This window comes from Lithobates pipiens, unplaced genomic scaffold (genome assembly GCF_037356315.1).
Source record: "Lithobates pipiens isolate NorthernLeopardFrog02 unplaced genomic scaffold, aLitPip1_a1.2 Scaffold_16, whole genome shotgun sequence".
In the NCBI taxonomy this organism is placed as follows: domain Eukaryota; kingdom Metazoa; phylum Chordata; class Amphibia; order Anura; family Ranidae; genus Lithobates; species Lithobates pipiens.
The window spans coordinates 401,780,733-401,806,072 of NW_027507748.1; the positions used below are offsets into that span (position 1 = coordinate 401,780,733).

The following is a 25,340-nucleotide window of genomic DNA, read 5'->3' on the forward strand; positions in this document are numbered from 1 at the left end:
TTGTTGCAGTTCACTGTGGCAGAGCTGGGGCTTATCCTTAATCAACTTTAGAACTACCTAAGCACTTTCCTCTAAGTGTGTGGATGTCTGACATTGTGAGTATTAACCTCTCCCTCACTAAAGAGTGTCTGATGGAAGCGAGGAACTGAGCAGTTGACCTGGGACATAGAAGTGTCTGGGGAAAACTGGGGGAAGTTCAGCTGTCATGGAGAGACATTGTGAGAATAGACCTGAACTCAATACCCATGTGACTGTGTGCTATTTTGAAGGATGAGTGTTAGTAGTAGCTCTTTCTGAGACAGCTCTTATAGGGCCTCAGTTATGGCTATTCCTAGTAACCCTTGAGAAAAAGACTGCTCAGAGAAGCCTAGACTAGTTCAAGAGTGTCCTCTGGTGACTATACAGTGTGCCTTTAGTATCCCATACCACCCTCACCCCTCTCACATCCCAAGTTTAAAAGCAATAAACGATATAAAGACAACCCCTAAACAGCTTTTTGGAGCCAGAAGTGAATGGACTGTTGCTTGGGTGATTGGTGGCCTCTGCAGTGTTTAGGGATAGCCCATTTAATACATGTGGCTCCTACAGGGCAGAACTACATATATATATATATATATATATATATATATATATATATATATATATATATATATATATATACACCCACTGTATGTTTAGAACTTAAAATGTAAACATTTCTCTATTATTATTATCTCTTGAATGCAATGAACATGGTAGTGCCATGAGTACTACTCCTGTTCTGGATACCACATCTACAACATTTCTCATTTTTACTATGAGCTACATATCAATTTTCATTGCAAAGTGCTTATAAAGAAAGCCTAAAGTGGCAGTTATGGAAAAGTCACGTAACCCATTCTTCAGTCTAAGTTGTTTCTGAATTTCATATTGCTGTATATACAGAATGTTTGTATTTATTTACTGCCATGAAGATGCTTTTATTATTCCCTCCTTCCTTTAAAATACCAACATTTTGATTTGTGGCTAACAATGTTTTTTTCAAACTGGCCAAAAATCTATATGCTATAAATACGTGTCCTGTTGTAGGTTGCAGATTTCTAACCAAACTGAGAAGAAGTGGGGTATCTGCTTTTTTTTTTTTAACTTAGATAATACAATGGCAAAATGCATTGTTTGTGTTCCATTAGTGGCAATCACCTGTAGGTGATAATGAGAACTTCTGAATGCAAGTCATTTTTGCTTTCCTTTGTTTGTACCATGTCTTGTAGTGGCAAGGAAGTTGGCAAAAGGAACCAGTGAGCGCTGTAGGAACAGGTTAAGTTTCCCGGCAGACTATGGAGGATGATTCTGGCTTTGCAGGCAGCAGGAGAGATAAATATTTACACTCACTTTGAATGGGCTAAAACCTAAACTTAAACCTAAAAACACACTCCATCACCAGAAGAAGTGCATGATCCTGAGTGAATCCCTCCACCTTACAAAGCGCCTGCTTACCAGCTAGTGATGACCTCCTGTTAAAGAAGGTCAATCTCGCTTGTGTCTCAAAAACCCAGCCAAGGCCTTTATCGATACAGGGCGAAGATAAGGAAATCCCCCACTTTAAGAAGACTCGGTCATAGGAGATCCCTGCACCATTCAGTGGAAATAGGAATGTTTTTGAGTCTTCTTAAAGTGACAGATTTCCTTATCGTCGACTTGAATTCCCTCCATATGGATAAAGGCCTTGGCTGGGTTTTTGAGCCACAAGCTAGATTGGCAGGCACTTTGTAAGGTGGAGGGATTCACTCACTTCTTCTGGTGACGGATGGTGCATTTACCACCTGAAGGACCGTTTCACGACTTTAGACTTTTTTCTTTTTTTATTCCTTTTATTTAGTGTTCAATTGTAATAATAAGCACAACTCTATAAGGGAAGAATTTTGATGCTGTGTGTGTCTCACAGGAGAGTTGCTGCTGCAGTGTTTCACATTGTATGGAGATAGAGCAGTGTTTACCTTTTGTTATTACCATGCACAGCTGCACCAAATTCTTTAGTGCTTAAGTTTTTGTAAATCTCCCCCAGTATGTCCCATGGATAGGCACTTTTAGCCGGAAACTGAAGTTAATGCATATGCAAATTTAGCATATGCATTAGCTGAAGTTAATGCATATGATAAATTTGCATCCTGCAGGGAAGTCAACACCCCCTTAGCCCTTACCCAGTAATCACAGGGGAAGAAGGATGACGACAGGCTTTGCAGTCATGTGGCCGCATCTAAATCCCCTACAGTAAGGTATTAGCTTTTTTGTTGGCACTTTCTTATATGCTGTGAACTAGCTTTGAATTTTTATTTGGCAAGTCTCAACATCCAGGCTTGTTATCTACATTTATATAACTTATCTACTGATACCTTATAGGCTATGTCCCTGAACGTCTGTCCTGTTTGCTCCACAATATATCCAAGTCGAAAAACAGGACAAAGTGGGTCTTTATGTTTGTCATAGATACATTTCTTTAGGTAATCACTGGTTACCGATTCCACTAAATTCTGTCTGAAAAGTAGAAATAAACCACAATAAATTCACAAGCACAAAAAAGTTAAATCAAACCTTTTGATGGTGGTAAGTAAGCACAGAATCTTTTGTAAAGCTGAATTGTTGTGCATTCTGCTTATTAACAATAACAACAATTTGCCTAAATGACAAGTAAATGCATACAGTATCTCACAAAAGTGAGTACACCCCTTACATTTTTGTAAATATTTTATTATATCGTTTCATGTGACAACACTGAAGAAATTACACTTTGCTACAATGTAAAGTAGTGAGTGTACAGCTTGTATAACAGTGTAAATTTGCTGTCCCCTCAAAATAACTCAACACACAGCCATTAATGTCTAAGCCGTTGGCAACAAAAGTGAGTACACCCCTATGTGAAGATTTCAAAATTGTCAATATTTTTTGTGGCCACCATTATTTTCCAGCACTGCCTTAACCCTCTTGGGCATGGAGTTCACCAGAGCTTCACAGGTTGCCACTGGAGTCCTCTTCTTCTCCTCCATGACGACATCACAGAGCTGGTGGATGTTAGAGACATTGTGCTCCTCCACCTTCCATTTGAGGATGCTCCACAGATGCTCATTAGGATTTAGGTCTGGAGACATGCTTGGCCATCCCATCACCTTTAGCCTTAGTTTCTTTAGCAAGGCAATGGTCATCATGGAGGTGTGTTTGGGGTTGTTTATCATGTTGGAATACTGCCCTGCGGCCCAGTCTCTGAAGGGAGGGAATCATGCTCTGCTTCAGTATGACACAGTACATGTTGGCATTCATGGTTCTCTCAATGAACTGCCAAATTCTCTGAAATGCCTTTGGAGACTGCTTATGGTAGAGAAATGAACATTCAATTCAAGGGCAACAGCTCTGGTGGACATTCCTGCAGTCAGCATACGAATTGCACGCTCCCTCAAAACTTGCAACAGCTGTGGCATTCCCAACTGCACATTTTAGAGTGGCCTTTTATTGTGGCCAGTCTAAGGCACACCTGTGCAATAATCATACTGTCTAATCAGCATCTTGACATGTCACACCTGTGAGGTGGATAGATTATCTCGGCAAAGGAGAAGTGCTCACTAACACAGATTTAGACAGATTTGTGACCAATATTTGTGAGAAATAGGCCTTTTGTGTACATAGAAAAAATCTTAGATCTTTGAGTTCAGCTCATGATAAATAGGGGCACACACAAAGGTCTTGCATTTATAATTTTGCTCAGTGTGTGTATATATATATATATATATATATATATATATATATATATATATATATATATATATATATATATATATTTATTTATATTTATTACACACACGTATACTTTTCTGTACCCCTAATAAAGTGGTATTGTTTTGGCCCCTAATGCACTTTGGCTATTTTGACTGTGAACAATTAAAGTGGTTGTAAACCTCAGACATGAAAAGTGAACATAGCACATCCCAGTATTGCCTAAATCCAAAGCACCAAATCATGTTCTCCTCTGATGTCTTCTCTTTCTGCTATCTGCATTAGTCACTTCTGATGGTTTTTCCCTGCAGAACAGCATAGGGGGAGATGCCTCCCTCCAGCATACAGCAGCTGACTCATGGCCTTAACTGTAATTTTCTATAAGGCTGTTAACCAGTTGCCGACCGCCGCACGCCGATGTACGTCGGTACAATGGCACGGGCAGGCATAAGGACATACATGTACGTCCCTTGCCTCCCGCGGGTCGGGGGCTCGATCGGGCCCCCGCCCGGTGCCTGCGGCGGTCGGTATTCGTACGGGAGCGATCCCGGACGAGGGGACGGCCATTCATTCATGGCCACCCCCTCGCGATCGCTCCCGACGAATAGAAATCCCCGGTGACATCACTTCCTCTCCTGTAATGTAAACACAGGAGAGGAAGTGATGTATTCTCTCCTCCGTGTCGGTATTTTTCGTTCCGACACGGAGGAGAGCGGATCAGTAAGTTGCACCAACACTCTACACACACAGTAGAACATGCCAGGCACACTCACACCCCCCCTTTACCCCCCGATCACCCCCCCAATTACCCCTGCCCCCCAGTCACAGTGACACCAATGTCATTTTTTTTTTTTTTTTTTTTGCATTGGTGTCATTTGTGACTGTAATAACTGTTAGGGCAGTTAGAGTTAGCCCCCTTTAGTTCTAATGTACCCCCCTAACCCCCCCAATAAAGGTTTAACCCCGTGATCACCCCCCGTCGCCAGTGTCACTAAGGCTGGGTTCACATTGCAGCGGTTTATGAGAACGAATGTGATTCGCACCGCACTGCAGTGCAAATCACATCCGATCTCTGTGCGATTCGAGTTCAGCCATTCGCCGCACCCGCCGCACCCGCCACACCCGCCGCACCCGCCGCAAATTCGCACGGGACCCTTTTTTTGGCCCGCAGCAGAATCGGATCGCATGGGTGTTCACACCATGCGATCCGAGTTTGCAGATCGCACTGCGATATGCGAACTGATCTGGGGGTGTCAGTAACATTTCACTGACACTCCCAGCAGTTCGCATAGGGCAGTGTGAACTGCCGCCGGGAGGCATGCGATGCGGGAACCCGCCGCGGATTCGCGGCGTTTCCGCATCGCTCCAGTGTGAACCCAGCCTAATAAGCGATCATTTTTCTGATCGCCGTATTAGTGTCACAGGTGACGCTAGTTAGGCAGGTAGGTATTTAGGTTTGCCGCAGCTTTTTATAGCGCCAGGGACCCCCATATACTACCGCATAAAGCCCCCTGATTGCCCCCTAGTTAACCCTTTCACCAGTGATCACCATATAACTGTTACAGGTGACGCTGGTTGGTTAGTTATTTTTTTATAGTTTCAGGGCACCCGCCATTTATTACCTAATAAAGGTTTAACCCCCTGATCACCCGGCGGGTGTCATTTGTGACTAATAACTGTTAGGGCAGTTAGGGTTAGCCCCCTTTAGTTCTAAGGTACCCCCCTAACCCCCCCAATAAAGGTTTAACCCCGTGATCACCCCCCGTCGCCAGTGTCACTAAGGCTGGGTTCACATTGCAGCGGTTTATGAGAACGGATGTGATTCGCACCGCACTGCAGTGCAAATCACATCCGATCTCTGTGCGATTCGAGTTCAGCCATTCGCCGCACCCGCCGCACCCGCCGCAAATTCGCACGGGACCCTTTTTTTGGCCCGCAGCAGAATCGGATCGCATGGGTGTTCACACCATGCGATCCGAGTTTGCAGATCGCACTGCGATATGCGAACTGATCTGGGGGTGTCAGTAACATTTCATTGACACTCCCAGCAGTTCGCATAGGGCAGTGTGAACTGCCGCCGGGAGGCATGCGATGCGGGAACCCGCCGCGCATTCGTGGCGTTCCCGCATCGCTCCAGTGTGAACCCAGCCTAATAAGCGATCGTTTTTCTGATCGCTGTATTAGTGTCACAGGTGACGCTAGTTAGGCAGGTAGGTATTTAGGTTCGCTGCAGCTTTTTATAGCGCCAGGGACCCCCATATACTACCGCATAAAGCCCCCTAATTGCCCCCTAGTTAACCCTTTCACCAGTGATCACCATATAACTGTTACAGGTGACGCTGGTTGGTTAGTTATTTTTTTATAGTTTCAGGGCACCCGCCATTTATTACCTAGTCTCACTAGTGTACCCCTAAATTTAGGGGTGTCTACTTTCCAAAATGGGGTCATTTGGGGGGGGTTTGTGCCATCTTGGCATTTTATGGCCTTCAAAACTGTAACGCCCTTAGAAAGCCTGAAGGCGGTGCTTGGTTTTCGGGGCCCCGTACGCGGCTAGGCTCCCAAAAAGTCCCACATATGTGGTATCCCCATACTCAGGAGAAGCAGCAGAATTTATTTTGGGGTGTCATTTCACATATGCCCATGGCATGCGTGAGCAATATATCATTTAGTGACAACTTTGTGAAAAAAAAAAAAAAAAAAAAAAAGTTTGTAATTTTCCCGCAACTTGTGGCAAAATATAAAATATTCCATGGACTCAACATGCCTCTCGGCAAATAGCTTGGGGTGTCTACTTTCTAAAATGGGGTCATTTGTGGGGGTTTTGTGCCATCTTGGCATTTTATGGCTTTCAAAACTGTAATAGGTAGTGAGAAGTGAACTCAAAAATTTACGCCCTTAGAAAGCCTGAAGGCGGTGCTTGGTTTTCGGGGCCCCGTACGCGGCTAGGCTCCCAAAAAGTCCCACATATGTGGTATCCTCGTACTCAGGAGAAGCAGCAGAATTTATTTTGGGGTGTCATTTCACATATGCCCATGGCATGCATGAGCAATATATCATTTAGTGACAACTTTGTTAAAAAAAAAAAAAAAAAAAAAAAGTTTGTAATTTTCCCGCAACTTGTGGCAAAATATAAAATATTCCATGAACTCAACATGCCTCTCAGCAAATAGCTTGGGGTGTCTACTTTCTAAAATGGGGTCATTTGTGGGGGTTTTGTGCCATCTTGGCATTTTATGGCCTTCAAAACTGTAATAGGTAGTGAGAAGTGAACTCAAAAATTTACGCCCTTAGAAAGCCTGAAGGCGGTGCTTGGTTTTCGGGGCCCCGTACGCGGCTAGGCTCCCAAAAAGTCCCACATATGTGGTATCCCCATACTCAGGAGAAGCAGCAGAATTTATTTTGGGGTGTCATTTCACATACGCCCATAGCATGTGTGAGCAATATATCATTTAGTGACAACTTTGTGTAAAAAAAAAAAAAAATTTTTTTTTTTGTCATTATTCAATCGCTTGAGGCAAAAAAATAAAATATTCAATGGGCTCAACATGCCTCTTATCAATTTCCTTAGGGGGTCTACTTTCCAAAATGGGGTCATTTGGGGGGGTTTTGTACTGCCCTGCCATTTTAGCACCTCAAGAATTGAGATAGGCAGTCGTAAACTAAAAGCTGCGTAAATTCCAGAAAACGTACCTTAGTTTGTAGATGTGACAACTTTTGCGCAAACCAATAAATATACAATTATTGACTTTTTTTTTACCAAAGACATGTGGCTGAATACATTTTGGCCTAAATGTATGACTAAAATTGAGTTTATTGGATTTTTCTAATAACAAAAAGTAGAAAATATCATTTTTTTTCAAAATTTGCGGTCTTTTTACGTTTATATCGCAAAAAATAAAAATCGCAGAGGCAATCAAATACCATCAAAAGAAAGCTCTATTTGTGGGAAGAAAAGGACGCAAATTTTGTTTGGGTACAACATTGCATGACCGCGCAATTACCAGTTAAAGCAGCGCAGTGCCAAAGTGTAAAAAGACCTCTGGTCATTTACCAGCAAAATGGTCCGGTCTGAAAGTGGTTAAAGGGGAGTGTTCCCTCCAATCAGGTATCAGATAACCACCCCCTGCTGCTAGAGCTGAGAAATATTTTGATCTGTGTGTTTTTAAAGAATAATTTACAGAAGAAATGGCTACAGATAAACAGGTACAACTTATGTAGGAGGATATGTTTCACTTCTGTGTATCACCTGAGGCCAGTCACTTCACTGGATATCTGAGAGGGTTTACATCCACTTTAAATTGATTTGGACTTTGGTGATTTTATGTTTTGAGAGACCCCTATATTTAAAAGCAGCACTGTCATTTTCTATACTGCACCCAACATACCTGTATGGTACGTCTGCATCTACTCTTTTCAAAAAAGGTTTAAATTTAAGATTTTATAATATTGAAATCTATTCATGCTTACCTATCAACTTTATGTTTCGGAAAACTTATGCTGTTTTTGATAAATAATGTGAAATTTTCTGCTTGCATCAGTAATGGAGGCCTATAAAGAAAGTAAACAAGTGAATACATTTTTATAACATTGTCTTATTATTATCAGTCCATCCCCACATGCCAAGGTTCTAGGTGTTATCTTGGAGTCTGAACGATCCTTTCAGCCCCCCATCCAATCACTGTCCAAATCTTGCCGCTCCAACCTCTGCAACATCTCCGGAATATGTCCCTTCCTAACCAATGAGACCACAAAGCTCCTGATTCACTCCCTGGCTATCTCTCACCTCAACTACTGCAACTGCCTCTTCACAGGATTACATTTACATAGGCAATTCCCCCTTCAGTGTATCATGAATGCTGCGGACAGACTCATCCAGCTTACCCATCACTCAGTGTCTGCTACTCCTGTCTGCCAATACCTCCATTGGCTGCTACCCAAAGAAATACATTAAAAATACTAACAACTTACAAAGCCATCCACAACTTAGCCCCCAGCTACATCACTTTGTCTCAAAACCAACCAAGTCGTTCTTTTCATTCCTCCCTGACCCCCTGCTCTCTAGTTCCCTCATCACCTCCTCCCTTACTGACCACCGGGACTTTTCCAGAGCCTCTTTAATCCCATGGAACAACCTACCCTACCCCAATCTGTTTGACTATCTCCTACTCTGCTTTTAAAGGATCCCTAAAAACCCTTCTCTTCAGAGAAGCCTATTCTGCCCACACCTACCAACTGTGTTTTCATTTTCTTCATCAGATCATTCCCCACAGTTATTACCTTTTTGTATCACTTGACCCTCCCTTCTAGATTGTAAGCTCCAATGAGCAGGGCCCTCTAATTCATTGTGTATTGAATTGTATTGTAACTGTACTGTCTGCCCTAACATTGTAAAGTGCTATGCAAACTGTTGCCGCTATATAAACCCTGAATAATAATAATAATAATAATAATAATACTATTAAACCGTAATATAAAATACAGAATAAATGTACTGTATTGTATTGTTTTGTATGAAAATTTAAAACACTGGTTTGTAACAGTTTGCGCCATGAAAGAAAAAGTCAAGCAAAAAACGTTTTTCTAGTTTTGGATAGAATATAGAAAATTTGAACTACTGATGGGTTTTTAATGCTATTTATAGAGACTCACTTTCACTTCCTGTCTCGCAGTCAATAATTTCCACAGACATGGAGTGAAAGAAAATCTGCAACAGGGTTACAGACAAAAATAAATATCTGATAGGGGTTATAATCTTCTCCTACTTTACAAGGAAAGTGATTTTTTTTCAGTCAGTGTTGCTGTTGGATTTTTTCTCTCACTTTCTGTCTGGTAAAACATCATCAACAGAACAGGAACTGAGAAGACATCTCTTTAAAGAGAATCTGCAATCTGCTCACATAATTTGTAATAAAAACATCTTTGCCATTCTGAAGCTTCCCTCCAACCACTTTGCATATTATTTTATATATACTGTGATTCTGTACTTGCCAAATATGCTGCAGAAATCTCCCTCTACTGAGTCTGGCTACAACCATTTTAACTGTGGGCAGCTGAAGTTGCTGCCTGTTCACCTCCTGGATTTACACTCACACAGAAGCACACCTCCAGCTCTGCAGCCCCACAGCTCTCATTGGCCCTCGTATGACTTATCCCCCCTCCCTTCCTGACAAACTCTCATAAAAGTTAGAAAGAGAAAGCTTATGATGTCATAAGCCTAGGCTTTTTACCAGACAAGAAACAGGAAGTGGGCTGTATAAGGCAATTACTGGCAGAAAAAAATGTTTTACTATCCAAAGTTAAAACAAGGGCAGAAGATTTAATAAATGGAAAGTTAAAAAAATGACTGAAGGTCCGCTTTAATGGAGCTGCAGATGGTAATTTAAACCTGACAGAGGACTAACTGTTCCCCCATGCTATTCAAAAATGAAGAAAAAGTTTTGGCTGGACATACAATTTAATGCCAATTTGTGTTTTGCATATTTTGGGCAAATCAACATGTTCAAATTATTCTCCTCTTCCTTCTCATCACATACTCACCTTTCCTTCACTTCTCTACAGCTCTGTTCAGCTGTACATGGAACTATGCACTCAGTCCACGTGACACTGCTGGTGCCTAGTGGTTGGCCCAACACTGTCACATGGAGTGTGTCACATGTTACAAGTTCTGCTGTTTACAGCAGCTGAATGCAGCAATGTTTATCACTAAATATTGGAAATAGGGGAGGAAATCTGTACAATTACGTTCATTTCTTTGTTCTGGTTTCCTATATTTATATTTTTATTGAAAATAACATACTTAGGGACATTGTGGTCATTCTCCACGGGGCACCAAGCATAGACCTCGCAAGATTTGGTCTTGTTGTCAATAGGTGTGCAATTTCCTGTTAGGATTCCTGAAATAAGCACAATAAGACATGTCAACTATACAGAAAAATATGTTGTAATTTACTAACTACTTTACCAAAAATGTTTTTCTTAGAGGTCATTTACTTAGTGAAAGGCTGTGAATGCGATGCAAAATTCTGTATGTTAATTCTTAATTTATGTGCATATAAAAATTGTCTATAGATAGCTGGGAAATAGGCCTCTAGAAAAGTGGAAGTGTCATTCCCCTTTATAAAGCATAGGGTGAACAGCTAATAAATGTCATCTTAGCACTGATACAATATTTTCTCTTCATCAGGATATTTCAGTAGCTAACATCTGTGATAAACTAGTAAATTTTTGTGTTGCCGGAAAGTTCGACCATGTGTATGCGCCATCGAACATTTGTTCTCAGACTTTCCGCCAACAAATGTTGGCTAGCAGGTTCTCAAATTTTTTTCCGCCAACAAATGTTTGTTGTCAGACTTTCCGATCGTGTGTACTGTGTCGGTCTTGTAAAACTAATGTTCATAATGAAGATATCACGTACGTCTTGTACGTCACTACGTTCGTAATTGTTGGCCGTTTGTGTGACCGTGTGTATGCAAGACAAGTTGGAGCCAACATCCTTCACACAAAAATCAACGGTTTTGTTGTCGGAAAGTCTGATCATGTGTACGGGGCATAAGAACGCCTCCTATTAATCCTATTAATGCAACTGTGCCTAGGCTCGGGACCTGAATAGATGTATATTAAAAGTTACCACATTTACCAAAGCTGCCGCTTCTACGTGCAAAAGTAATTAAAGGATATAAGTCTTTGATTGATTCAGGCCATTCATTTGCACATCAGACAGCAATTATCTTCTATTTTGTAGGGGCCAGTGGTTTTTACATGGACAGTTGCTAGCTTGGCACCCACCGTTATTTTCTCAGCATGGTTAATGACCAGTTAGGGCAGAGTAGAGAATTCAGAGCAGAGATCATTTAGCCTAATGTCAATTAACCTTCCAGTATGTTGTGGATTTAGAGAGAAAATATTGCACACCTTCATTAAACTGATGCAAACATAGTTAGAATGGACAAATCTCATGTACAGTGTAAGTGCTCTACCATGCATCCACAGTACTCTCTCCTCAGTAAATGACCCCTTCTTATTTTGTTCTTCAGGAATCTAGTCTTATCTTCCAAACTATTTACGCATATAAAGTTCTGGAGTAAAATTAAAACCAAGTGAAATATTCACTATCCATTTTCTGGTAATTAGAAGTTGTTGATAATTAATAAACCCAATATACCTTGATGTGATGCTATACACTATCATAAAAGCCCCCTTTATCCCTCGAGGCAGCAAAATAGAAATAGAAAGAGATTGGTGTAGCTTAGGCGTAAAAGAGGTATGAGATGCAAAAAAAAAAAAACCCCAAAAAAACCCAAGCAAAAAAAAGCAAAGCTGAGCAATTTTAAGGGGCATTCCTACAATCTACTATGAACGCTATGAATATCAAATTAGGTATTAAAATTAGTAAAGTGAAACACTGCTCCTTTTACTAAACAAATGAACAACAATTTATATAGTGATTCAAATCAAATTGTCGTTGCACATTATTACACATATTTGAATCAAGAAATACTTACATGCGTAGGTTACCATTACACGTGATACAGCCAAACATTATGTGAATAAATAATAATATGAATAAGCAATTATGTTTTGCAGTAATAATACATATCCAACATTACTAGAGCTATATGCACATGCCAAAGTCCATATAATCTCAACCATCCAATAGTGTAAAATAGTGAAAAAGTTCATAAATCACAGTGCATGTTCAACAAAAACACTTATGTACAACATATGTTGTTAACATATATTATGCACAACATACGGTAATTGTTTATTCATATTTTTGTTTATTCACATAATTTTTGGGGTGTAATATGTATAATGGTAATCTATGCATGTAAATAATTTATTCACAAATGTGTAATACCACACATCCACATTTTTATTTGAGTCGCTTTACAATTTATTCATAATCTGTTTAGTAAAAGGAGCAGCTCTTCACTCTATTATTTTTAATATATAATTTACCATGTGTGGGAAAACAGTTAGGTGGTAGCAGTAGCTCAATACATAAATATATGATTTTTTTAAAATAAATATATAATAAGGGCATGGCAGCATAGAAGTAATTTATTACCTAATGTAGCACCCTGGGGTTTAGTCAGGGCGCTCCTCACAAATTTACTTGCCCCAAGAGTAGTCATCTTGGTCGATTCATAGAGATCTATTGATTTCTCCCTAAGTTTGGCCTTGTTGCACTTTTCTCTTCTACCACTAGGTGGCCGGGAACTTGGCGGTAATAGATATGAGAAGGGTAACCCAAGGTCAGGTTATGGGTATATAGGGTATCTCAGCCAATGGGCAGGGGTTTTCTTGAATCCCTTGGCCTGCTGGGAGAACCTATATATTCGGGTGAGGTCAGGTGATCTGTGCCACCTGGACGACTGTCTGGGTGGACGTGTGTCTTACGCTCTGGGCTGCTAGGCCGGACATTGGGCCTATCCCGGGAACATCTGGCTGCCAGGCTGTGTGAGGGGCTATCCAGAAGTAAGAGGGCAGCACAGGGTTGGGACTGTGGCTTGCAGTCCAACCGAAAGTGACGATTCTGTTGGCTGGAGAACCTGTCAGTGGTCAGAGGTAAAAGGGAAGCTGACAGGACCAACCATCTTTACCAAAGACCATAGTGAGTAACTGAAGAAAGTACCAGAACCATATTCTCACTGAACGGGCATGGTGGAGATTCGGGAAACTTCAGGCGGTGATCAAGTCAGGGACCCAACCTACGGAGGAGACACTTGTAGGGCAACCTTGTGAGTCAAGCCAGGAACATCACCGGTTAGCAGGGGTGAAGATTGAGAAGTATCTGGAGTGCCAAGCTAGGGACTCAGTGGGGAAGTGTGGGTGACGCTTGAGGGAGATACCACCGCCAACCTTGGAGGAGCTCAAGGGATTCAGTCAGTGAATTAGAGGGTCTAGTGAGAGATCGGAAGCTTAGTGTTGAATTACTACAAGAGGCAGTTGTAGTGGAGCTGAAAGAACAGTTACATTTGAGTTAGGAACTGTTAAAGGACTGTTGCCATAGGAGACAGCATTCCTGCATGTGCAGAAGTGGTGCCTTGCTGGGGCCTTACCCTGCACGGCTGTCCTCCTATTGAAGTCTTAGAGTCTGTCAATTAGATCTGTAACTACTTAACCTCCCTGACGGTATTCCCGAGTCTGGCTCGGGGTGGAATTTCAGAACCAAAAGCGGTAACCTCAAGCCAGACTCGGGATCGCATTGCAGGATCCAGGAAAAGCTTATTTACCTTGTCCCCAGGATCCTGAGATGTCCTCCCCGCAGTGTGAGCAGCTCGTCCTCTGCTCAATTTATCATGGAGCCAAGCTCTGTTCCCTGTGAGCATTGCGGCGCACAAGGACGGAGAACGGCGCCAAATTCAAAAAGTGAAACACACACTATACATACAGTATAATGTAATCTAACAGATTACATTGCTGTATGTAATTATTTCACGTCCCTTTTGTCCCTAGTGGTTTCTCCAGTGCCCTGCATGCAGTTTTATATTATAAAAACTGTTCTTTCTGCCTGGAAACTGGAGATTGTCCATAGCAACCAAAACCATCCCTTTACATCAAAAGTGGTTTTAGACTAGCTAGAAAACAGCTAAATAAATTAGAATCACTTGCAGAATTGAGGGATAGTGATTAGTGGGGAGAGCCGTTATCAAACACTGAAAGTAATGACAGCGACAATTCTGCAACTGAGCAAACTTCTGTGTTTTTGATTTGATTACATTATTGAATTTTTTTTATTATTATTATTTGGTATAATTATTTATAGTTATTTATTATATTATAATTTATGATTTCGTTTTTCAAACTTTATCATACCCGGGATGTTTGCTAGACTCTGGTTTGATCAGATTTAAGTGAGTTATTCCTAAGAATTACAGTCCTACAATATAAAATGCCAAATTTCAATGCAAAATAATGGCACTGCTTTCAGCACCAAAAATCTGAAAAAATCATACCGCCAGAGAGCTTAAGGGTTTCCTGGCCCTAACCCTATATCCCCCAAAAATACAAAAAGGACTGTCAAAAGAATGCTCCCACCACCAAGCCATATCTAGTCAAGCTAAGGTTACCTGATTCACTCAGTGCTTGATAATCACTCTTTCCTTTTTCAACAGGGATAAATTAAAAGAGTATAAAATCATTCATTGTATTGAAATATTTAGTGAAATAATTTTAGATATTAATAGCTTTGGTAAAATAAAAACTTTACAGGCTTATTTTTATATGGCAACCGACAACATTCTTGTCCTTCATGTTGGTTTTTGTAAATCTATGACCATAATCATCCCAGCAGCTTTAAAGTGTATATCTAGCCAAAACTTTTTTTTTTTAGTAATGTAGGGAGCTGCTTGAACCTATGTTTATATCTGTCTGTGTTGCAGATTTTCTCTCACTCCCTGGAAGGTGCAACTGATGTTGGCAGTGCAAGAAGTGGGGGTAAATCTCAGATCCCAGGAGAACATTAAAAACCCAACAAGAATTTGAACCCTTCCCCACTCTATTTCAAACAAAAAAAAATCAAACAAAAAAATAATTGGCTTGACTTACATAGTAAAACCAGTCATGTTTTAAAATGATGACTGTAAGACGGCTTTCTCACTGCTGCGCCCATAGCGTCGGCGGTAAAACGCTGCTTTTTACGTTTTACCGTCGGATTTGCGGTGCATTTCGGCCACTCACTAGCGGCCGAGAAAGGGTTAAATCCACCCACAATACGCAGCAATAGCGGCGTTTTGCCGGCAGTATAGCTGCGCTTCCCCATTGATTTAAATGGGGAGCAGAGGTGGAGGAGTGGTAAACACACCGCTCCAAAGAAGCTGCTGGCAGGACTTTTCCTGACGTCCTGCCACCTCAACGCTCCAGTGTGGTGCAGCAGTTTGAGGGCTGATTGCAGGCGCTATTTCTAACGCTATAGCGCCTGCAAAACACCCTCGGTGTGAAAGGGGTCTAATTCTAGAGATGTTAATGTTATAAAGACTTTTATCTCCTTAACTGGGATATAGGCAGCAACAAAAACTGATGGGTGTTCTAATCCATCTCCACTCTCTCTAAAACTTAAAAAAAAAAGTTTTACCTTTAGTTATACTTTAAGTGAACAAGCTGAAGTTAGAAGCTAAATTTTCAATATGCACAGCTGATTCTGTCTACTCTAGTTTTAGTAAATTCCTCCCAGTAGGGCAGTGGACAGTGTCGGTAGTTTTACATGTTTTATTATTTTTTTACAATTTTATTTTTAAATAATTGTTTTACATAATATTTTTTTAATTATTTGTTTTACAAAAAAGCCTTGTTGGGGACACTACCAGGAGGTGTCAAAGCTTTCTCAATCAGGACATCAGGAACCTAAGGCCTAGGTGTCTGTACATGCTGAAATTTTTTAGCTTTTTATTAAACAAGTTCAGTCGTTTAATATTTGTATGACCCCTCCACATGCTAACAAACTAAGATTTATATGATCAGTAGTTTATTTTATCCCTTTAGATGCTTATTCATGCTAGTACCAAAAATCAGTGTCTATTTTAATTTACTGTAGGTAGATTACTGTATGATTTCATAGGATGTACTGTACATAGCAATACAGATAAGAAAAAAAATAATACACTGGAACTTTAATATAGGTTAAAAATATAAATATATGTCACTATTATATTTACATGATATGCACAACTATAAAGCATTATGTGGGTGCACTTAACATTAATTTATGGGTTTTCTTTTCAAATTATTTCACAGTATAAGAAGCATACCTTGACTTTGACGAAAATAAAGAGCGTTGCAATCTTCATTGGTATTGCATGGTGCTAAATCAGGAAGCTGGGAAGAATTGATAATACTTCTTTGTAAAATATGTTTTTTTTTTCATTCAGTGTTAGATATTGCAATCTTGGTATTATTTCATAAAACAAAATATAAAATTTTGCAATAACTAGGTTCCCAGTTAGTCAGGTACTTCTTGCACACACCTTCTGCCAATCTGGATGAAAGTAAGCAGGCCCTCTTAGTGCCCGTTCACACCACAAAAACATCCTACAGATCTGCTCCGGATGCATTTCTGCATGCGCGTTTTTAACGCTTTTATGATGCGTTTTACCGCACTCCGGTACAGTTTTGTGCAGGAAAAAAGTAGCATGTTGTACTTTTTTTCTGGAACTGAGAAGCACTGGAACATACTGTGCTGGTGTGAACTATGCCATTGGAACCCATATAACCTACTTTCCATGATTTTTGGATGAATAAAAATAGCACTGCACTGCATGTGGTGTGAACTGGCCCTTATGCTTAGACTACTTAGACATGACAATTAAGACCATTTCACTGCAGGATGCTCCATAACAAAAATGACTGTGTACTGTAACTAAATATAAACAGTTCACTGACAATACATGTCCCTAAGGCCTTTGCAGTGGCAACATTTCTGCTCTTGTGTTATGTGAAAGACAGTCTTTGGTTGTGAGGGAACTATCATATCCTAACCCTAGCCTTGTTCCTGCAGGCTCCTCCTCAAATACTAATGGTCCCCTGCAGACTCTTCTCCGATTTACAGTTACAGCTGTGGCTGCATCACGTACAATGCAGGGCCATCAGTCCTGCATTGTGAGTGAGAAGAGTGTGGGCTTGCCCACAAGTGAAGAGAAGATAAGGTAAGTAAAAGAGCTTTATATTGGTATTCTAGGCAAAAACAAGCATTTAAGCATTTTTTTTTTTCAGATGTTCTGTTTTAAGCGCATGTTATTGCCCCAAAAGCACTTTTACTGCTACAAGGTGGCACCTCAGTGCAGGATCACATATATATATACGTGATCCTGACTTCCGCCACCAGGGGGCATCGCCTAATTCACAGAAGAAGCCAATCAGTGGGTGTCAGGCACTTGATGTCCTCTGGCATCCGCCGATCCTCGGTAAGCTACACAAAATAGGGATCTGCGTATGAAAACAAGGCAGATCGCCGTTTGGACAGGGGGGAAGGGGTTGATTCTGTGTTCCTGAAAAGCAGTGACTCAAATCCATCTATTCCCCTAGTATAAGTAGGACAAATAGTAAATGCAAACACACAGTTAACCCGTTGATCACCCTAGATGTTTAACTCCTTCTCAGGCACTGTCATTAGTATAGTGACAGTGCATATTGTTAGCACTGATAACTGTATTAGTGTCAATGATTCCCACAAAGTGTGAGTTAGTGTCAAATTGTCCTCCCCAAAATTGCAGTTGCACTATAAGTCGCCTCAACTAGCATAAAAAAAAATCTGTAATATATCCCATAGTTTGTAGATGCTATAACGTCTGCATAAACCTATTAATATACGCTTATTGTGTTTTTTTCAACCAAAAACATGTTGCAAAATACATATTGGCCAAAAAATGTATTGGGTGTGTTTTATACTAGTTTTTTTTTTTTCAAAATTGGCAGTCTTTTTTTTTTTTTGAATATAGCACAAAAAGAAATTGCAGTGGTGATCAAATACCACCAACAGAAAGCTATATTTGTGGGGAAAAAAAATTACATAAACGACCACGTGATTGTCAGTTAAAGTAATGCAGTGCCATATCGCATTGGTCATGAAGGAATCTTCCAGAGGTCAAGTGGTTAAGAACATGTGAAAACTTTAATGTCTATAGTCTGGGCACTACTGTGCTTTAATAATAAAAACTGCATGCATACCTCCCAACATTTTGAGATGGGAATGAGGGACACAAACATGTGTAGGCATAGGACATGCCCCCTGCCACACTTCCAAAGGAAAATTAACAAAAAAAAAGGTTAATTAAATCCACAAGGACTTTTTCATGCCACTCCTATTCCTTTATATTGGCTTTTAACATTTACAAATGCATCAATTTAGAATTTGGATGAAAGGTTTAGCACTAGGAAACACTTTTTGAAAGATAAAAAGTGCCTTTTATATACAACTATATAGATCAGACCAAAAGGAGGGACAAATGAGGGGGAAAGAGGGATAGAGGGACATTGCTCCAAATCAGGGACAGTCCCTCGAAATCAGGGACAGTTGGGAGCTATGCGCATGTTACCATATATCAAAAGTAATCTGACTTTAAATGGATTTAATAAATATCAGAAACTTTACTTACCTCATTACATGTTCCCATCTGTTGTTCTGGAGTAATTATGAAGTTAGTCATCACAACAAAAGAGCTGTCTCCCTGTGGATTAATCAGACATAATACTTTCTTAGCAGTATGTAGAAGCTTTCAGTAGCTCAAAGACATTCGTAATTTAGAAGGAATGTAAACTGACTTCAAGTCTGACCTTAGCATGTAACATACTGGCCCTGCTAGAAAAGTATTTTCACTTGGTCTAATTATGAAAGTTTTGCTTGGGCAAAGAGGCCTCTCGATGTATGTGGGAATTTACACTGCCTCTGCCCTATCTCAGGCAAGGCCTGCAGATAACAGGATCATTTTCAAATAGCAGTCATTTTTATTTAATATGACCTTTCTTGATACATTTGATTTAACAGTTGAAAGTGAAATTTTCAACATATTGTATATCAAAATGTATATGGATTCTGGAGCAGACACATAAGAATTTAAATGATAATAAAGTAAAGAGGGAACTGTTAGGAAAATGTGAGGCACTGAGGGAGTTGATGGAGCAAGAAGCTAAACATGCATTTATTAGAACAGCAAAAAGTCAGTATGAATTTGGCAATAGAACAGGGAAAATGTTGGGTGATAAAACCTAGAAGGTTGATTAAACCTAGAAGAAATTTAAATTATATTGTAAAAATGAAAGATAAAAAGGGAGTGATGAAATACTCCACTAGGGATAGAAGTAAAATCTTTTTGGAGCATTATCAATCATTATATAAAGTTAATGCTTCCCCAAATCTTGAAGATAGACAAAATAAAGGAAATAAGGTAAATAAAATAGATCAGTATTTAAGGGTAATCAAATTGCCGGTAATATCGGAAGAGGATTCAAGTAAACTAGAAAAAGATATCTCCAGGGATGAAATTGAGCAGGCTATTAGGAAAAGTAAAGCTGGTAAAAGTCCAGATCCGGACGGTTATACAGCCTTATATTATAAAAAGTTTATAGGTATTTTGACCCTCTTACCATTCATATATGAATTCCATCGGAGAAGGCCTGAAAATTAGTCAAGATGCTTCGGGGGTCTATATATCACTTCTATGTAAGGAAGGAAAGGATCCAACATTGTGCATTAGGCCAATATCCCTGATCATGGAGGATGTTAAAATATATGCTCGGATCTTGGCCGAAAGATTGAGACCACTAATGGCTGATTGCACTGAGAAGGACCAATAGGTATTGTTCCTGGGAGGGAGGCAAGAGATAATATACTAAGAACTATTTTACTGATGCATGTGGCAAAAAAGGGAAGAAAACTGCTCTCTTCCTATCAATAGATGGCAGAAAGGCTTTTGATAGGCTAGATTGGGATTTTATGTCACGGACACCACATAGATTTGGTATTGGCCTGCAAATGTTGAGGCGGATAGAGGCACTGTACTCTAATCCTACAGTGAAAATTCAGGTCAATGGACCCCTATCCGAGACTTTCCGGTTGTTTAATGGTGCTCGACAAGGATGCCCACTTTTGCTATTACTCTTTGTTTTTTCTCTAGTACCCCTCTTAGCCTCCAAAAGAGCTAATCATAAAATAACGGGTATAGAAGTCGTCGCGGGTCAGGAACATAAGATATCCATGTTTGCAGATGATGTTATGTTATACATAACACATCCTACAAAAACACTGCTGGATATTTTGAAAGAATTAAATAATTATGGAGAGATCTGAAATCTTAAGATTAATATGGAGAAGACGGAGATATTAGATATCTCGGTCCCCTCTGAAGAAGGTAGGGATCTTAGAACTCTATACCCCTTTAAGTGGAGGAAGAGAGAATTGAAATGCCTGGGAGTGTTTTTGTCAACATTAAAAATGGATTTATATCAGGATAATTACCTGCCCTTATTGAATAAAATCAAACAAGGTTTGAAAGGTTACCATACCCTTAGCCCTTGTACACACGGTCGGAGAATTCGTCGGAATGTGTCCTATCGGACCGACTGTGTGTGGTATGCATCGGACTGATTCCGTCCGGATATCCGTCGGACCCAATTTTCCAACATGTTGGAAATATTTCCCGACCAACTGGTTCGATCAGACATACTCCGATCATGTGTAGCGAATTTTGATCGGACCAAGTGCCACGCATGCTCAGATCAAATTCCTACATCAAAGCTATTGGCTACTAGCCTTAATTTAGTCCCATCGTAACAAAATTACGTCATCACGTTCTGAAAGATCGGATTTTTCGACAACTTAGTCCGACCGTGTGTATGCAACAGTTTCGGACACAATCCGTCGGACTAAATCCGACTGACAAAATCCGACGGATTTGGTTGGCAGAATCTACGACCGTGTGTACAGGGGCTTAGACTGTCATGGTTTGGCAGGATAAGCGGGATTAAAATTATATCTTTCGCTAAAGCTCTATATATCTTTCAGTGTTTTACGATAAGGATTCCGGTAGCCTACCTTAAAACTATTAGATTGGTATTACAAAAAATGATATGGAACAATAGGGTGAATTGGATTACATATAGAGTTTTAAGTAGATAAAAGGAGAGGGTGGGACTATCTCTGCCTGATTTGGAAAAATATCCTGAGGCGGCAGTATTACGGAGGATTATGGACGGGTCCATGGATCTCCGTATAAAAAATGGGTAACACTTGAGTTAGAGCTGTGTTAAGGCCCATACACACGATCAGACTTTTTGACAACAAACCTGCAAATTAGCTGTTTTGGAGCAACATCCGACCGTGTGTACACTCCATCGGACAAACTTTTTTGGTTTTCATCTGACTTTTGTTGGCTGTGCGAACAGACAAACTTTCTGGCAACAAAAGTCAGATGGAGCGAAGTCTGATCGTGTGTACAGAAAACCATAGGACTTTTTGTACAAAGTACAAACAGGCATGCTCAGAACCAATGCAAAAGATCAGACAACAATACAGAAGTTGACCAAAGGTGGCGGTAAAGAGCAGAAAAACCACGTGATTTGGTGAAAGTTGGCTGAAAAAGTCCTGCTGTGTGTATGCAATACAAGTTCAGGGCCGACACCCTTTGTACAAAAATCCATGGGAAAGTTTGTACAAAGTCCTATCCTGTGTATGAGGCTTAACTCAGTTCTGAGTTGGAGTATTTGGATACCAAGCCAACATAGAAGTCTCCCTAGGAATACACCTCCAATCACTATGGAGACATTTAGAATGTGGGATAAGCTCTCCAAAATTGGATCTTGGTAACATAATAGCCATTGGAAGTCCCTCACAGGTAATAATTACTTTCCTCCAGGGAAGGACAATAAATTATATTTAAAATGGACCTCATTTGACCATTTGAGATTAAAGGATATACTGAAGGGGAATACCCTGTGTTCCTTATTGAAATTATGGGAAAAATATGGTAGAACTCCTTGGGATGCATGGAGATATAAACAACTTCAACATTTTGTAGACTCTCTCCCAAAACCTCTTCGTTCAGTAAGGGGGCTGAATCCATGGGAAAGATTAGTCGACCAAGGGGGAAGAAATAGACAATATAGCTAATATATATAAGCTGTTAATCTCTCCCCCAAATGTGGACTTATGGTGCCCACTGGAAAGTTGGGAACTAGAGCTAAATCACTCATTGCCTGAAACAATGAGAAGTAAAGTTTACGATTACGTTCATTCATCTTCAGTTGATATAAGGAAGAAATAAACAAATTATAAACTATTAGGGAGGTGGTACTATGTCCCACTAAAATTACATAAAATTAATTCTGACTTATCTTGTCTTTGTTGGAAGGACTGTGGGGAGGAGGGAACTCATGCACATATATGGTGGCAATGTCCCCTGATTCAACCATACTGGAGGGAAGTAGTAGAGTGGATTAAGAAGATTAGTGGGAATGAAACTGAATTTGATCCCTGGAAGTGTCTGTTTCATGTACAGTGCCTTGCGAAAGTATTCGGCCCCCTTGAACTTTTCAACCTTTTGCCACATTTCAGGCTTCAAACATAAAGATATAAAATTGTTATTTTTTGTGAAGAATCACCAACAAGTGGGACACAATTGTGAAGTGGAACGAAATCTATTGGATTTTTGAAACTTTTTTAACTAATAAAAAAATGAAAAGTGGGGCGTGCAAAATTATTCGGCCCCCTTGCGTTAATACTTTGTAGAGCCACCTTTTGCTGCGATTACAGCTGCAAGTCGCTTGGGGTATGTCTCTATCAGTTTTGCACAACGAGAGACTGAAATTCTTGCCCATTCTTCCTCGCAAAACAGCTCAAGCTCAGTGGGGTTGGATGGAGAGCGTTTGTGAACAGCAGTTTTCAGCTCTTTCCACAGATTCTCGATTGGATTCAGGTCTGGACTTTGACTTGGCCATTCTAACACCTGGATACGTTTATTTGTGAACCATTCCTTTGTAGATTTTGCTGTATGTTTGGGATCATTGTCTTGTTGGAAGATAAATCTCTGTCCCAGTTTCAGGTCTTTTGCAGACTCCAACAGGTTTTCATCCAGAATGGTCCTGTATTTGGCTGCATCCATCTTCCCCGCAATTTTAACCATCTTCCCTGTCCCTGCTGAAGAAAAGCAGGCCCAAACCATGATGCTGCCACCACCATGTTTGACAGTGGGGATGGTGTGTTGAGGGTGATGAGCTGTGTTGCTTTTACACCAAACATATCGTTTTGCATTGTGGGCAAAAAGTTTGATTTTGGTTTCATCTGACCAGAGCACCTTCTTCCAGATGTTTGGTGTGTCTCCCAGGTGGCTTGTGGCAAACCTTAGACAAGACTTTTTATGGATATCTTTGAGAAATGGCTTTCTTCTTGCCACTCTTCCATAAAGGCCAGATTTGTGCAGTGTATGACTGATTGTTGTCCTATGGACAGACTCTCCCACCTCAGCTGTAGTTCTCTGCAGTTCATCCAGAGTGATCATGGGCCTCTTGGCTGCATCTCTGATCAGTCTTCTTGTCTGAGCTGAAAGTTTAGAGGGACGGCCAGGTCTTGGTAGATTTGCAGTGGTCTGATACTCCTTCCATTTCAAAATGATCGCTTGCACAGTGCTCCTTGGGATGTTTAAAGCTTGGGAAATCTTTTTGTATCCAAATCCGGCTTTAAACTTCTTCACAACAGTATTACGGACCTGCCTGGTGTGTTCCTTAGTCTTCATGATGCTCTCTGCGCTTTCAACAGAACCCTGAGGCTATCACAGAGCAGGTGCATTTATACAGAGACTTGATTACACACAGGTGGATTCTATTTATCACCATCAGTCATTTAGGACAACATTGGATCATTCAGAGATCCTCGCTGTACTTCTGGAGTGAGTTTGCTGCTCTGAAAGTAAAGGGGCCGAATAATTTTGCACGCACCACTTTTCAGTTTTTTATTTGCTAAAAAAGTTTAAATTATCCAATAGATTTCGTTCCACTTCACAATTGTGTCCCACTTGTTGGTGATTCTTCACAAAAAATAAAAATGTTATATCTTTATGTTTGAAGCCTGAAATGTGGCAAAAGGTTGAAAAGTTCAAGGGGGCCGAATACTTTCGCAAGGCACTGTATAACCACTTACAGACCGGACCATTTTGCTGGTCAAAGACCAGACCACTTTTTGCGATTCGGCACTGCGTCGCTTTAACTGACAATTGCGCGGTCGTGCGACGTTGCTCCCAAACAAAATTGACGTCCTTTTTTCCCCACAAATAGAGCTTTCTTTTGGTGGTATTTGATCACCCCTGCGGTTTTTATTTTTTGCACTATAAACAAAAATAGAGCGCCAATTTTGAAAAAAACACATTATTTTTTACTTTTTGTTATAATAAATATCCGCCAAAAATATATAAAAAAACATTTTTTTCCCTCAGTTTAGGCCGATATGTATTCTTCTACATATTTTTGGTAAAAAAAATCGCAATAAGCGATTATTGATTGGTTTGCGCAAAAGTTATAGCGTTTACAAAATAGGTATAGTTTTATAGCATTTTTATTAATAATTTTTTATTATTTTTTTTTTTTACTAGTAAGGGCGGCGATCAGCGATTTTTATTGTGACTGCAACATTGTGGGGGACCCATCGGACATTTTTGACACATTTTTGGGACCATTGTCATTTATACAGTAATCACTGCTATATAAATGCAGTGATTCCTGTGTAAATGACACTGGCAGTGAAGGGGTTAACCAGTGGGTGGCAGTGTAGGGGTTAAGTGTTCCTAGGGGTGTGTTACTAACTGTGGGGGGGTTGGGCTTTCATTTAGTGAACACTGATCTCTGCTCCAATCACATGGAGCAGAGATCAGCGTCACTATTTGCTAGGCAGAATGGAGAAATGCTGTTTACACGGCATTTCCTCCATACAGCCGTCCCGTGAGACGATCGCGGGGATGCCCGCGGCGATCGAGTCCACGGGTCCCGTGACCGGACTCACGGGGGTCCCGACCAGCGCGGGAGCGCACCGCCGGCGGCACTCTCCCGATGGCAGGGCGGCATTGAAGATTGGACGTACCTGTACGCCAATATGCCTGCCCGTGCCATTCTGTCGA

At 40.5% G+C, this 25,340-nt stretch overlaps 1 protein-coding gene across 2 annotated transcripts in view; it reads right to left on the reverse strand.

Moving 5' to 3' along the window:
- The window catches only part of P2RX1 (purinergic receptor P2X 1), a 126,594-nt gene that overhangs the window by 28,900 nt on the left and 72,354 nt on the right, over window positions 1–25,340 (reverse strand). The window contains exons 3-8 of one of the 2 annotated variants that reach the window (XM_077482349.1): window positions 18,837–18,908; window positions 16,494–16,560; window positions 14,817–14,849; window positions 10,541–10,637; window positions 8,212–8,292; window positions 2,373–2,514 (exon numbers count right to left, since the gene is read on the reverse strand). In XM_077482349.1, the coding sequence (XP_077338475.1) occupies window positions 2,373–2,514; window positions 8,212–8,292; window positions 10,541–10,637; window positions 14,817–14,849; window positions 16,494–16,560; window positions 18,837–18,908 (492 nt within the window). The remainder of the gene's footprint in view (window positions 1–2,372; window positions 2,515–8,211; window positions 8,293–10,540; window positions 10,638–14,816; window positions 14,850–16,493; window positions 16,561–18,836; window positions 18,909–25,340) is intronic. The other variant, XM_077482350.1, reaches the window with a different exon arrangement.